We start from the raw sequence: 14,456 nt of genomic DNA, 5'->3' as shown, positions 1-14,456 counted from the left end.
CAGCCAAATGCTAAAAATGTAAATGAAAGCACATTATCCAAGTAATTAACAATAACCGAGCCTCAAAGGCCACTGGTGCTACAAAAGCAATTACTCTGGAACGGCTGTGAAACAATTTGTATTCTTACCCTATTGTTGTGGATTAAACAAGCACAGAAAATAGTCAGATACATCTATCAAAAAATGCCACAGAAAAGTTGTACAGTCGTTTTAATTGAACCAAAACACAATGTTTTTATTGAAAAATTAGCCAAATTGTTATCAGGCAATGGGCATCATGCAGCAACATTCCCTTAATTGTTCTCCTAATTTTCTGTTAAGAGAAAAAAATAAGAGAAGTCAACTCCAGACGCACCAACTGTTCTTAATCATCCAAATCTGCTCTTACCCAGGTGTGCTAAATGATGAATCCCACTTGATTATAAATTGGAGGCGTGTGGCTGATGGTTTATTATTAGCATAAGTAATGCCCCCTAAACACTATAAATAAGGGCAGGTGTTGTGCTGTGTGCAAATACTCTGGCACATGCCCAAGAAAAGGCTGTAAGAAGAAGAACTTCAGCAGAAGTGAAATTGACGTACTGTTAAATAACCTTAAACAAAGTAAACGTGTGATTTCCAGTACTGACGTTACAGGAAAATGAAAGTCCTGGATGGCCAACGCATCTAGGAGTAGTATGTAAGCCATTCAGAAGCTGAACATCAACATCATCCAAGGGTTATAGTCTTAATTGGGATCAATAGATCAATAGTATTTCTTAAGCCTACAAATGTATTAATTCAATCATTATAATAACTCCAAAACACACAACAATCAAAATGTTCTTGAGTAAAACTCTTGCCCTTGCTTATTTGCTTTCTTGCTGAAAGTTAGATGAGAAGATTGATAACACTCTCATGTGTGTTTAGTGAACATCAAGCTACAACCAGCAGCCGGTTAGCTTACTATAGCAAAACAACTGAAAACTAACTTGGCTGTGTCCAGCGGTCATAAATTCCGTCTACCAGTTCTTCTAAAGCTCATTAACTAACATGTTGCATCTCACTTGTCTGTACAAAAAACAAAGTGTAAAAACTACACGGTGTGGTTTATGTGGGGGTTATGTGCCGGACCTATGGCTATATGTTGACACCACAACAAGAGTGGTGTCAAAGTAACCTCTTAGCGAATAAGCACATTTCCTAAAATATCGCACTGTTTTTTTTAACATTTCCATTTCTTTGTGATTTCTTTTCTCAGTCTAAGTTGGGCCACCTGACCCTGGTCATATGCACAACCCATGGCTATCTTTACGGCTGGAACAAATTTCTTCGTCCCTCTACCTACAAATGGTACACTCCTCCGGGCTACATGCTATGTCTGATTGTGCCTTCTGTGGTGCTGGTGCTCAAGGCGCTGGTCATTCTCCCCTGCGTGGATCGAACCTTAACCCGCATTCGACAAGGCTGGGAGAGGACCCAGCCAAGAGAGGAGATGTGTAAGGCCACCAACCTATGAACTGTGACCTCTGAGGTCATCTGCTTTGCTGATAATTCAGAATTTCATTCAGTCATTATTTTGAGGGGGAAAAACAATGTTAAAATTGTACATAGTGATCATAAAGTGAAACATATTTGTTATTTGTAAATATTCATAAATTACGCAAAGGATTTACAATATTCCATCTTTTGATTTTTCAAAAACAAAAACACAAGTTATACATTTTCTAAAATGTCTACTGTTTGTTAAAATAAACTCTTTATATTCAGCTTAGCATGTGTAATACTTTGGAAAAAACAGATTATATTGTCCATGCTCAGTTGGTGTGTGATTGTGTTGACACTGCTTGCTCTCAATTATGCAACAGCCAAACAAAACAAAAAAGTAGTATTTCAACCAAATGGACAGGTCTCCGTGGATATAATGATTTTTAATATCTATTTCCTTTGAGGTTTGAAAAAAAAGGTTTCATGTTTGTGCTGTATCTTTTTCACAGAATGTGATGAAAAATAGATTGATATCCCCTGCTGACACCCTTTCTTTTGATAAACATAGACAACAGTTTCCGCTCTCCGCTTCCTTCAAGTTGTGCGATTGTATCCCTGAGGTTGCTCTCTTTTCAGGATGTTATTGATTTCCCTGTATTCTAACACAAATACCTTGCTGCCCAAACTGCCTGCCTCTTAAGGGCATGCAAATATGCACACAACACACTATGCTTACAGATGCACATACACAATGTAAGCGAGTGTAAGGTTAAGCTAATTATATTACCACATGCAGAGTCTACACACATGCGCACACAGATGTACAGGAGTGCCATCACCACAGAGGATCACATACTTGGAAGCCAAAAGCCGACTCAGGAGGAAGAACAGGTGGTATACAAACAGCATTTCGTAGCTCTAACACCGGGTTACAGAGGGCTAAAGCAGTAAAGATCATTTACAAGAAGGCAGAGCAGAATGTAGGCAACATAGACAGTGTATGAGCTGCCCTCTAACTAAACTGATAGCAGCTAAGGAGCAATTCGATATCCAGGTGACTTGATCAGGTGATGAGCAGCGGCAAATTGTGACGGCTGGTGGTGCAGAATGGCAGGTGTGGAACAACAACGATATGCTAGTATGTAAAACATTAATCAGATGATCGAGATGCAGAGGAGGGAAAGGAGGAGGATGGAGCAGCTGTCGCCATGACAGAGTCTGGTGCTACAAGAGAAATATGCAGTGCCTTTTTTGCCCAAAGCAGAACATTTAGTCAGATGCATCCTGTTATCTAGCATCTAACAGCATTATCTGCACACGCAATTCCTTACACCCTGTACCATTGTATTATCCCCCTATTACCAAAGAACTGCTGTTGATTTCAGCTTTGATTTTATTTCCTGCTGTTAGGGTGTGTGTGTGTGTGTGTGTGTGTGTGTGTGTGTGTGTGTGTGTGTGTGTGTGTGTGTGTGTGTGTGTGCTGATGTATAAATGAGATAGAGTAGTCCTACATTGCCCTGGGAAAGAATTCAGTTGCAATAACATACAGAAAACCTGTAAAACAAGCTTTCCACTGTTTAACAACTAGGCCAACCGGAAACCCATAATATCCACACTATGTTATGCCAGTGTAAATGTTGACATAGCTTGACTGTTTGCAGTGTTTGCAAATCTGATCTTGACACTGAATTGCTGAAATGTTCTTGTCTAAGTGCTGTAAAGTTGTAATAAAATATAATAATGTCACACACATAAACCGGTGTCCGGACACAAATTTTGAGTGTTTTTTTATTTTTATATACAGATCAAAAAGTCTCAAGACTTCACTTAATAATTCAGCATGGGTGACATGCATCATGGCCCAGGACATCAAGAGGGAAAATGGCATCCCATGTGACAGTGTCCCTCATTGTCCGGTGAATTAAACTAACTCTCAATCTCTCAGTCTGTTGAGGTAAAAGTTGCTCTCAATTACATCAGCTAGCAGCTAGCGTACCACAAGGGACGTTTCCTGAGTTCTCACGCAGCACATAGTGCTTAATTGATTCAGCATGAATGTCAAAAGAGGGGCCTTTAACGTGAGTGGTGTTACTGCTACAGCTCCTATCTGCAGCGTCATGTAATACGGCAGTTCCTGAATGTTTGCAAATAGCCTGCAGCATCACTAGTTCTGTATAGTTTGAACAAGTGCTACAATTCATTCGGAGAAGAAAACGTGGTCAAGCAAATGATGAAAGACTGCTTATCTCTCTAATGAATCAAAGAATCCACCACATATCTTGATGACTGATTTATCACACCTGCAGACGTATTTTATTCCTTGTTCCAAACTTCACAGCAGCACACAGCGAGAGAACAGAACATAGATCAGCAGCAACAAGATCAGTGCAAACCACAAAGTCATGTCTCCAAGGCCAGCGAGAGGGCGTCTTCAAACTGCTTAAATGTGGAAACAGCATCCTTGAGAGCAACGATGAATACATTAAAATATGCAGTTGTCTCAAAGAGATCACAGTTGTTGTACTTACTGTGTCTGATCTAAAATGTACCTTTTATTTACTGTCTTGTTGAGTTTTGCTACAGAAGTTATAAAATATTTTTGATTTTGCTTGCCTAATGTAGCCTACGAGTAATACTAAGCATTCGTGAATAAGACCATTTTGATTTAAAAAAATAAAAAAGGCTGAGGAGGATGAACAAAAATGAGGTGAAGTCATAACATGTAGGGTAATAAAGCTACAATATGGAGGAATATACAGCCACAAGCCACTACTCTTAAGATCTAGATATTGAACTTACCTCGTCACATCGGTTCTGATACAACGATTACATCATAAAGCAAATGTCAACACTGCTGTACAATAATTGCAAAAATGGTCATTGTAACAGCTATCAACTGACAAACAAATAAAGATTTTTAAGAAATCTAATTCAAGAAAAAACATTTACAAAAAACAATGTGAAACAATAAAACTGAGGCAGACAAAAACAGGGTTTTGAAAATGGAAATTATTCCCTTGCTGACACTGACGCTGCAACTCAAGCAGTAACAATGTCTTCATGGGCTAACAACGTAATTGCCTATAGGCTAAAGAAGACAGATGTAATGTACAAAGTCGAGCTCTTGTAGCACCTCAGGGACCAAGAGCTGGATTGGGCCTCTGAAACATGCTAGAGATTAAAAGAAATGTGTTGCATCAAGGCTTGTTGAGCTGTTACCAAGGGGCCCAACATTTACAGAGAACCCCTCTCTTACACTGATGTGCTGAATATTATTAAATGATTTATGTCAAAATGACGGACATGAGACAGGACTGCAGAATGTGCCATTTTTAATGAACCGTCATTGAAGAACATCACACAAAAAGCATCATATGGCCGACCAAAGCTATTTCACAAATGTCACATAACCACAAAAGCAATTGCGCAGTTAATAAGACGCATTACATTAAAAATGGTGATCAGAAATAAGGTTTGTAATTTGTAAAACCTGGTCGTTTTTTGTACTGATAAAACTGATTAATGCCACTGATTGAAAACTGAGCTATACACTTTTAAAATCCACTGTTTACGTCTACAGGGCGTTAGCGTTTCATCCTCAAAAGAACATGCCTTGTATAGAGTATTACTTAAGGTCTGGTTTTACAGGGACTAGCGTAGACAGACCATTTGTTTGTCTTCTATAGCATTCGTCCTGTGATCTAGAACTCCAGCGCCCTCCCGTTGAGCACATTCCCTGAGGTGGAGTTTAGATCATTCATGTTGTGCTTGATCTCACAGCCTGAAAGGATGTAGTTTCACATGTGGAGATCAGACATCATGCCAACGAAAGAATTCACAATCTCTCAAAGCTTCCACCATAGGAATCCTGGTCCTGTGAATTTCCAGACATTTGAGATAACAGCTATGATGTATAATGCTATATTTTTTATGATGTATAGTTTGAAGCGCTCCTGTAGTGATTGCAAAGAGTTGAGATAAAAACATTTTATGCTATACAATTTTTGTTCTATAATCAATACTGTACAGATATAATAATGTCTGGACTTCTATTAACTATTATGTTTATCAATTAAACGTACCTGTCCAAGGATAATAATGGATCCACTGATTTGTGATCCACCAATGACTTTCCTAATTGAGGGCTTTTCGTCTAAACACAGCTGCACCAGACCAGATGTAGGGTCCCATGTAGAACAAATAGAGTGCCACATGTTAAATGTGTAGTCCTGTGCTCCAAATATCGCATTTGTATTCCATCCATTATCACTTGCACCGTCCTTAAATATGACGAAAGCATTGTCAGCAGAGGGTGTGGCCAGAGAGAAAAGGACGTGGGCTCTGCTGAGGTCTGTAAGGGACCTGCAGGTATTGCAAGAAAGAAAGGTCAGAAATATAGTATGTTCTTTCATGCATTTTGCACTTCAAACACTACCTGAGACAGATAGTTACAGCACTGAAATCCTGTCCTGATGCTGTCAGTTTCACATTAACAGTGCTGGTTTCCTCTGAGAAGGTCAACATTTTACCAGACAGATCTACAAAAAAAACAATGAACAAATACATTATACACAACGAAGTGCCCTTATATATAACCTGTTGTTTGAGAAAAAAAGTATTTAGACAACATTTGTATTTTAAACATAAATTTCACATGTTTTCCACAGATGCAATTATGTAATTGTTTTGAATATATATTGTATTTAACCTTGCACATGCTGTCAGCATCACCAGGATATTTTGGAAATTCTATCCATGTTATTAGTAAGAGCAGGCACACTTCAGGCTTTTCACCTCTTAAAACCCACCTGCCCATCGATGGGTTAGGGTCAGGGATCAGGGCTTAGGGTTAACTGATGATCAACAATGTTTTGAATCATGGTAAAAGGTTTTACAGCCATTAAAATGCAGTAGGTGCCAGTTGCCTTTACTCACTTCTGTAACATTGGAAAACGTACTGAAGCATTTTGTTGACTATAAATCTTTTTACCATCATTCAAAACATTTTTGATCATCATTTAACCCTAACCCCTAAACACCGAAGAGGGTTTTAAGGTTAATGCTGTTTTATTAACCATGTGATATTCAAACACTTCCAGTAGGAGTTGTTTAGTTACTATAAAAAAAGTAAAAGGTAAGGGACTTTTAACAAATGTAATTATGTAGGTAATAAATCAATACAAAAGGGTAAAAGGAAATAAAGCAGTGTACAGAAGATTACACAAAAGACAAACACACCCATGCATACCTCATAAAGCCAACTGACAGCATCTTACAAAGTGTATTACTTTTTAAATGTATTTCATATGTTCAGTATGAGGTTGATTAACCAGCTGCATACAGCTCATTGAAACAGTACATACACACTTATCTGGCCTTTGAGGGGGATCCGTTGTGTATTACAGGCAGGGCAATGAAGGGCAGTAATGGATCTTCAGATTGAGTTTTAAGGATGTGAGTCATTTTTCAAACTGTTATTTTTGTTTGATGCATTGATGCACTGGATTCAGATGGGGGGTCCAAATAGTCAGTCCATGTAGGATGGACTGATTACTGTTTGGATTGGAATGAGATCAACAGCACAACAGCCTGTCCGCCACATCTAAATATTATATCCTCTCTGTAGAGGACTTCAGTGATGGAGGTGTCTGCACGCTTCTCTCTCCACTGGTATGATGAGATCCTGCAGTGAGTGGGGAGAAGCCTGCAGCGCAGAGCAAATGTTTCCTGGAGAACGGCATTAGATCGGAATGAACCCTGGAGAGGGATCAGACCGAGACAACTAGACAGAGCACACTCAAGTCAGTAGGGGAAAACCCTCCCAGTTTGACTGAGAGAGAGAGAGAGAGAGCGAGAGAGAGAGAGAGAGAGAGAGAGAGAGAGAGAGAGAGAGAGAGAGAGAGGAGAGAGAGAGAGAGAGAAGAGAGAGAGAGAGAGAGAGAGAGAGAGAGAGAGAGAGAGAGAGAGAGATAGAGAGAGAGAGAGAGAGAGAGGAGAAGAGAGAGAACATTCTTCAATCACACTAACATGTATTTTGGAGATCATTTTCCAATTGTTACATTCTAAGGTTTCAAAAGATTGTTCATGTCTGATGAGAAACTGTTGTTGTTTAGTTATATAAATATGGCAGGCACATCGAGAACTAGCATGTGGCCCGGAAAAGTGAGTCAGATTCACAAAACTCTCTTAACTAGACAAACTTGTTTGAACCACCTAGCATAATCAATGTCCCCATAAATTGCCATATAGAGCTACCTGTGTGGGCAAGATTCATTCACAAAGACGTTACCAAAGAGTAAAAAGAAAACACTCCACAGAGCTCCAGACCCCTCTGTCAGAAATAAGCAAACAAAAAAGTTAAAGAAGTGATATTAGAGGACCTGAAACAATTATGATATTGTGATAGTGCAGCTGTCAAAGACATTGTTATGTGCTAATAAATGTCTTATAAAGAAGGTGCACAGTGACACAGAGGATGCTAATGGCTATTGGACACAGTTAAAATAGTGCATCAGGCAGCGCATAAGGAACACCTGGGTATATGTGTGACTCGGACTCAATAGGGACAACTTGTGGGAAGGTGCATCATGGCAGGAGTTAATGAACAGGAGAAGTTAGTATGTACAACACAGAAATTTATCAGATGATCGAGATGCAGAGGAGGGAAAGGAGGAGGATGGAGCAGCTGTCGCCATGACAGAGTCTGGTGCTACAAAAGAAATATGCAGCGCCTTTTTTGCCCAAAGCGGAACATTTAGTCAGATGCATCCTGTTATCTAGCATCTAACAGCATTATCTGCACACACAATCTGCAATCCCTCACACCCTCTTCCATTGTATTATCCTCCTATTACCAAACAACTGCTGTTGGTTTTAGCTTTGATTTAATTTCCTGCTGTGTGTGTGTCTGTGAAATGTACACAGAGGTGATAAATGTTTTACGGTATACAAAAATGCACTAATATGGTAGTAAAAACATCATCCAAAACCTCTGATTTCTTTCTCTGGCAACTAAAATGAGTTCTGAAAAATCATACATAAAATAACTTAAATGACTTATTGAGTTAAAAAGACATTAATGTAAGACTGAGGTACATTGATGTTTAGGTTGAAACAATCAGTATCCATTTATAATTTACTTAACTAGTAGTTGAGGTAGCATGTTACTAACTACAACTATACCACAACTATACAACTTTACATTTGATCTCGCCTCAAATAAGACCATTGGGAGATCACTGAAAGGAAGAATACAGAAGGCGTAGCCATCAAAAGAGGAGATACATAGAGTACAGTACAAGTTACTACTGAACAGCACACCCAATGTGTGATATCTTTAAAAGTACTTAGAAAGTATCTTAGAAAAATGACATACAGAACTCACAGAATACGATATAAACTTTTTTTCATCTTCAGCTGGCGAGTCAATCACTCAGCAAAGTTAGCTTTGATGGGATTAAAGATGGTTTCACATTATCAATACCAGAAAATACATAAACAATTAATGCTGGCAACACATAAGTTAAAGAAAAGTTTTTCTAACAAATATGGGGAAAGATAATAATAATAATAATAATAATAATAATAATAATAATAATAATAATAATAATAATAATAACAACAATAACAATAGCAATAATAATACAAAAATAATAATAACAATAATAACAATAAACAATAATATTAACAATAATAATAACAATAATAGTAGTAATAATAACAACAATAATAATAACAATAATAATAATAATAATAATACAACACTAATATTAACAATAATAACCATAATAACAATAATAACAATAATAATAATAATAATAATAATAATAATACAATGATGATAATAATAATAACAATAATAATAATAATAATAATAATAACAATAATAGATACCAAAAAAACAATATTTAAAAAGAAAGTCAATTTGAATTCATTGTTTTTATTCTTCAATTAGTGATTTTGTTTTTAAACTTGTTTGTTGACTTACTTTGCAAAAATGTAATAACAAGTCTCAATCTTTTGTTTGTCTTCTCTCAGCATTCTTCCTTTGATCTGGAACTCCAGCGCCCTCCAGTTGAGCACATTCCCTGGGATGAAGTTCAGATGATGCACGCAGTTCTGGATCTGGCAGAGGGAAAGGACATGGTCCCACATGTGGACATCAGACATCATGCCAACGAAAGACTGATTAATGTCAAAGCCTCCATCATATGCATCCAGCACCTGTAAACATTGCAGATAAATAGCATTAATATCATACAATAATTCTAGAGACATACGGTGAATTAAAAATATTGCTTAGACATAAAACTGTACCTGTCCTAAGACAATTCTAGTGTGTCCTGTGATATTTGATCCAGAGCTGACAAATTTCCTCATTGAAGGTTGTCCATCAAACCACAGCTGCACCAGTCCAGACTCTGAGTCCCATGTGGAACAAATAGAGTGCTTAATGTCAAAGCCTCCACTATAGGAATCAGACATTTCAGATATTCAAACATTTTAGATAGAGCTATGTTGCATAATGCTTTATTTTTTTTAGATGTATAGTTTGAACACATACAACAAATCACAAAGCAGCAAATTAATAATTTGACATTTGGAGAAATGTATTCGCTGACCTGCTGAGAGTTAGATTAGGTTATTATCAATGTATTAGTATTAGTCTTCTTATCTAACTCTTCACAAAAAAAGGTAATTAGTGTATTTCCCATAATGCCGAAACATTCCTTTAAGTGTGGTGCTAAAACATTTAGAATGGACGCACTGATGTTGGAGGCAGAGCTGATGAATCTCCTCCTTGAGGGCTTTCCATCACAGCTGCAGTCCAGATGCAGAGTCCCATGTGGAACAAAGTGAGTGCCACCAATTCAACTTGTAGTCCTCTATGACTATATGACTATCCCTGATCCAGAGATCATTTCTATCATTTGTAGTATCCTGGATAATCAGAAATGAATTGCTTAACAGAGGTGTGGCAAAGAGAAAAGGGCGTGGGGTTTAAAGAGATCTTTAAAGGATCTGTAGGCATTACAACAACATCATCATACACGATGATTACTTCTGTCAGAGATACAGTCGGTTAGTTTATTCATTTTGCATATTCAACTCTACCTGAGACAGACGGGTACAGCCCTCAGACTCTGTCTTGATGTTGTCAGCCTCACGTGAACTGAGTTAGTTTCTTGCGGGAAGGTGAACATTTTACCAGACAGATCTTTAAAAAAGAAAAGGTTCAAAATCAGAATGTGAAAAGTTTATGATTTAATAAATGAAAATGAATTACACATTATCAAAAATATATTCAGTTGACAAACTGGATCAGAATGTTTTATATATAAAAAGATGTTTTGAGAAGCTGAAGCTAAAAATGAATAATGAATTGTTATTGTTGTAACAACTCTGAAACATGTTGAATTAGCTTTGCAATCGGTAAAGGTACCACTAGTGCAGCTAAACTGGATTGAAGGAATATATTTTTCACCTTGAGGAATGGCAGCACATGCTTGCAGCATCACCAGAAGAAGATTCAACGGCATCTAATACAAAGACAAATACACACAAGTACAAAATGGTGAGAGTTAATGCAATAAAAATAAGACTTTCACTACCCGTGTGTTACTTAAGTTGGCCTGCTACAATATACAAAACAGGTGGAAAAAGGGTTAAAAAAAAATATATAATTCAATTATGTTGAATTTCTCTTTTTATTGCAATGTTTATCATGCCTCGATCTTACCTTGAATCCTGTGTCAGACTGTTGTGTGCAGCACTGTATTGGATTGTGATATTTACGGCTTTATATTCCAGTAATTTGTAAATGTAGAGTATTAAACATGCTTATAAGGCATACTACACTTCGCATCAGTATGTTAGCTTTGCCATTGTGAGCATGTTTGTATGTTGTCATTAGCATTTAGCTCAAAGCACCAACAAACAGCCTCCCAGAGCTGTGAGCATGGCTGCAGATTCTTTGTCTGTTTTCACTTTGGATAGAGCCACGCTAGCAGTGTCCCTGCTGTACAAGGAGAAATCATTTATGAAAGCACGTTAATAGTCATACAAAAAAACTATTATTTTCAACAACAACTGTTACAACTATTTTATCTAATTGGTGGTTTACTCCTGTCCATTGATATAAATATTATGTGTGTCAGTTTTAATTCATTTAGATGGCTGATAACATTTTTGTCACGCTGAAGAGGAAAGAACTAATAGTTAATTGCAAACTCATGTTGCCCTACATTTCATCAGGAACCTGCTAGCTTAACACAAGATGCTCATTTGAGTTCTCAGGCAGCAGACAATGCTTGATTGATTCAACAGGAATATCAAAAGAGAGGTGTTTATGGTGAGTAGTGTTGCTGCTACAACTGCCATTGTGCAGCCTCATTTAATGTGGAAATGCTCGTTGTTCCACTTGACTTTTGCTAAAGATTTGAAATATATAGAAAGCCTCACTCTCTGTGGGTCGATTTCTTCTCATGAGCTTTATCAAGCAACAAGTGTGAACTATTGGAGGTTCATGAGCTGCTGGCTTCTTCGCATACAAAATATTAGGTAATGTATGTGCCCATAAAAATAGCTTTTTTAATTACCCATCTCTGTAGTCCTTCTCATATTAAATGTAGATCCATGCGACAGACTAGTAGTTTCACTGGTTGAGAGACTGACAGCGATAAGGGGACTCCGTAGTCTTGCTGGGAGACTTCAACGCACACGTGGGAAACGATGGAGACACCTGGAGAGGCGTGATTGGGAGGAAGGGCCTCCCTGATCTAAACCCAAACGGTCGTTTGTTGTTGGACTTCTGTGCTAGTCATGGAATGGCCATAACAAACACCATGTTCGAACATGCTCATAAGTGCACGTGGTACCAGAGCACCCTAGGCCAAAGGTCAATGATCGATTTCGTAATCGTATCATCTGATCTGAGGCCGCATGTTTTGGACACTCGGGTGAAGAGAGGGGCGGAGCTGTCGACTGATCACCATCTGGTGGTGAGTTGGATCAAGGGGTGGGGGAAGACTCTGGACAGACCTGGTAAACCCAAACGGGTAGTGCGGGTGAACTGGGAACGTCTGGAGGAAGCCCCTGTCCTGGGGATCTTTAACTCACACCTCCGGCGGAGCTTTTCAGCCATCCCTGTGGAGGTTGGGGGCATTGAACCTGAGTGGGCGATGTTCAAAACCTCTATTGCTGAAGCTGCGGTGATGAGCTGTGGTCTCAAGGTCTTAGGTGCCTCAAGGGGCGGTAACCCTCGAACACCGTGGTGGACCCCGGTGGTCAGGGAGGACTCCGGAAACAGTTGCAGGGTATCGAAGAACTAGAAGGGCGGCAGCTTCTGCCGTGTCAGAGGCAAAGCAGCGGGTGTGGGAGAAGTTCGGAGAAGCTATGGAGAAGGACTTTCGGTCGGCACCAAGGTGCTTCTGGAAAACCATCCGGCACCTCAGGAGGGGGAAGTGAGGAACCATCCAAGCTGTGTACAGCAAGGGTGGGACCCTGCTGACTTCAACTGGTGGAAGGAGCACTTTGAGGAACTCCTGAATCCGACTAACACGCCCTCTATGGTTGAGGCAGAGCTGGAAGCTGATGGGGGATCATCGTCAATTTCCCTGATGGAAGTCACTGAGGTAGTCAAACAACTCCACAGTGGCAAAGCCGCAGGGGTTGATGAGATCTGTCTAGAAATGCTGAAGGCTTTGGGTGTTGAGGGGCTGTCTTGGTTGACATGCCTCGTCAACATTGCGTGGAAGTCTGGGACAGTGCCTAGGGGTTGGCAGACCGGGGTGGTGGTTCCCCTATTTAAAAAGGGGGACCAGAGAGTGTGTGCCAACTACAGGGGTATCACACTTCTCAGCCTCCCTGGTAAAGTCTACTCCAAGGTACTGGAAAGGAGGGTTCGGCCGGTAGTCGAACCTCTGATTGAAGAGGAACAATGCAGATTCCGTCCTGGTCGTGGAACAACAGACCAACTCTTTACTCTTGCAAGGATCCTGGAGGGGGCCTGGGAGTACGCCCATCCGGTCTACATGTGTTTTGTGGATCTGGAGAAGGCGTATGACCGGGTCCCCCGGGTGATACTGTGGGAGGTGCTGCGGGAGTATGGGGTGAGGGGGTCACTTTTGAGGGCCATCCAATCCCTGTACGCCCAAAGCGAGAGTTGTGTCCGGATACTCGGCAGTAAGTCAGACTCGTTTCCCGTGAATGTTGGCCTCCGCCAGGGCTGCGCTTTATCACCAATCCTGTTCGTGATTTTCATGGATAGGATATTGAGGCGTAGTCGTGGAGGAGAGGGGTTGCAGTTCGGTGACCTGAGGATCTCATCGCTGCTCTTTGCAGATGATGTGGTCCTTATGGCATCATCGGTCTGTGACCTTCAACAGTCACTGGATCTGTTCGCAGCCGAGTGTACAGCGGTTGGGATGAGGATCAGCACCTCCAAATCTGAGGCCATGGCTCTCAGCAGGAAACCGGTGGATTGCCTACTCCGGGTAGGGAATGAGCCATTACCCCAAGTGAAGGAGTTCAAGTACCTCGGGGTCTTGTTCGCGAGTGAAGGGATAATGGAGCGAGAGATTGGCCGGAGAATCGGAGCAGCGGGGGCGGTATTACAGTCACTTTACCGCACCGTTGTGACGAAAAGAGAGGTGAGCCAGAAAGCAAAGTTCTCAATCTACCGGTCGATCTTCGTTCCTACCCTCACCTATGGTCATAAAGGCTGGGTAATGACCGAAAGAACGAGATCACGGGTACAAGCGGCCGAAATGGGTTTTCTCAGACGGGTGGCTGGCGTCTCCCTTAGAGATAGGCTGAGAAGCTCAGCCATCCGTGAGAGACTCGGAGTAGAGCCGCTGCTCCTTTATGTTGAAAGGAGCCAGTTGAGGTGGTTCGGGCATCTAGTAAGGATGCCACCTGGGCGCCTCCCTAGGGAGGTGTTCCAGGCACGTCCAGCTGGGAGGAGACCCCGGGGAAGACCCAGGACTCGG

The 14,456-nt window shown here is 40.3% G+C and overlaps 2 protein-coding genes and 1 pseudogene across 2 annotated transcripts in view; 1 reads left to right on the top strand and 2 right to left on the bottom strand.

Moving 5' to 3' along the window:
* Window positions 1-3,217, top strand: part of LOC115021033 (metalloreductase STEAP4-like) — a 31,458-nt gene extending 28,241 nt beyond the window's left edge. The window contains exon 10 of the mRNA XM_029451147.1: window positions 1,241-3,217. Within this exon, the coding sequence (XP_029307007.1) occupies window positions 1,241-1,498 (258 nt within the window). The 3' untranslated portion in view covers window positions 1,499-3,217. The remainder of the gene's footprint in view (window positions 1-1,240) is intronic.
* Window positions 3,218-5,168: 1,951 nt separating this feature from the next.
* Window positions 5,169-6,709, bottom strand: LOC115021032 (serum amyloid P-component-like). The gene is given in 5 exon segments (XM_029451146.1): window positions 5,169-5,312; window positions 5,315-5,341; window positions 5,550-5,829; window positions 5,903-6,005; window positions 6,706-6,709. Coding segments are annotated over 5 exon segments (558 nt in total).
* A 2,741-nt stretch (window positions 6,710-9,450) lies between these two features.
* On the bottom strand, window positions 9,451-11,006 carry LOC115021031 (serum amyloid P-component-like; annotated as a pseudogene).
* Window positions 11,007-14,456: the final 3,450 nt, after the last annotated feature.

Source organism: Cottoperca gobio, chromosome 16 (genome assembly GCF_900634415.1).
Source record: "Cottoperca gobio chromosome 16, fCotGob3.1, whole genome shotgun sequence".
NCBI lineage: Eukaryota > Metazoa > Chordata > Actinopteri > Perciformes > Bovichtidae > Cottoperca > Cottoperca gobio.
This window is presented reverse-complemented; position numbering and strand designations above follow the sequence as displayed.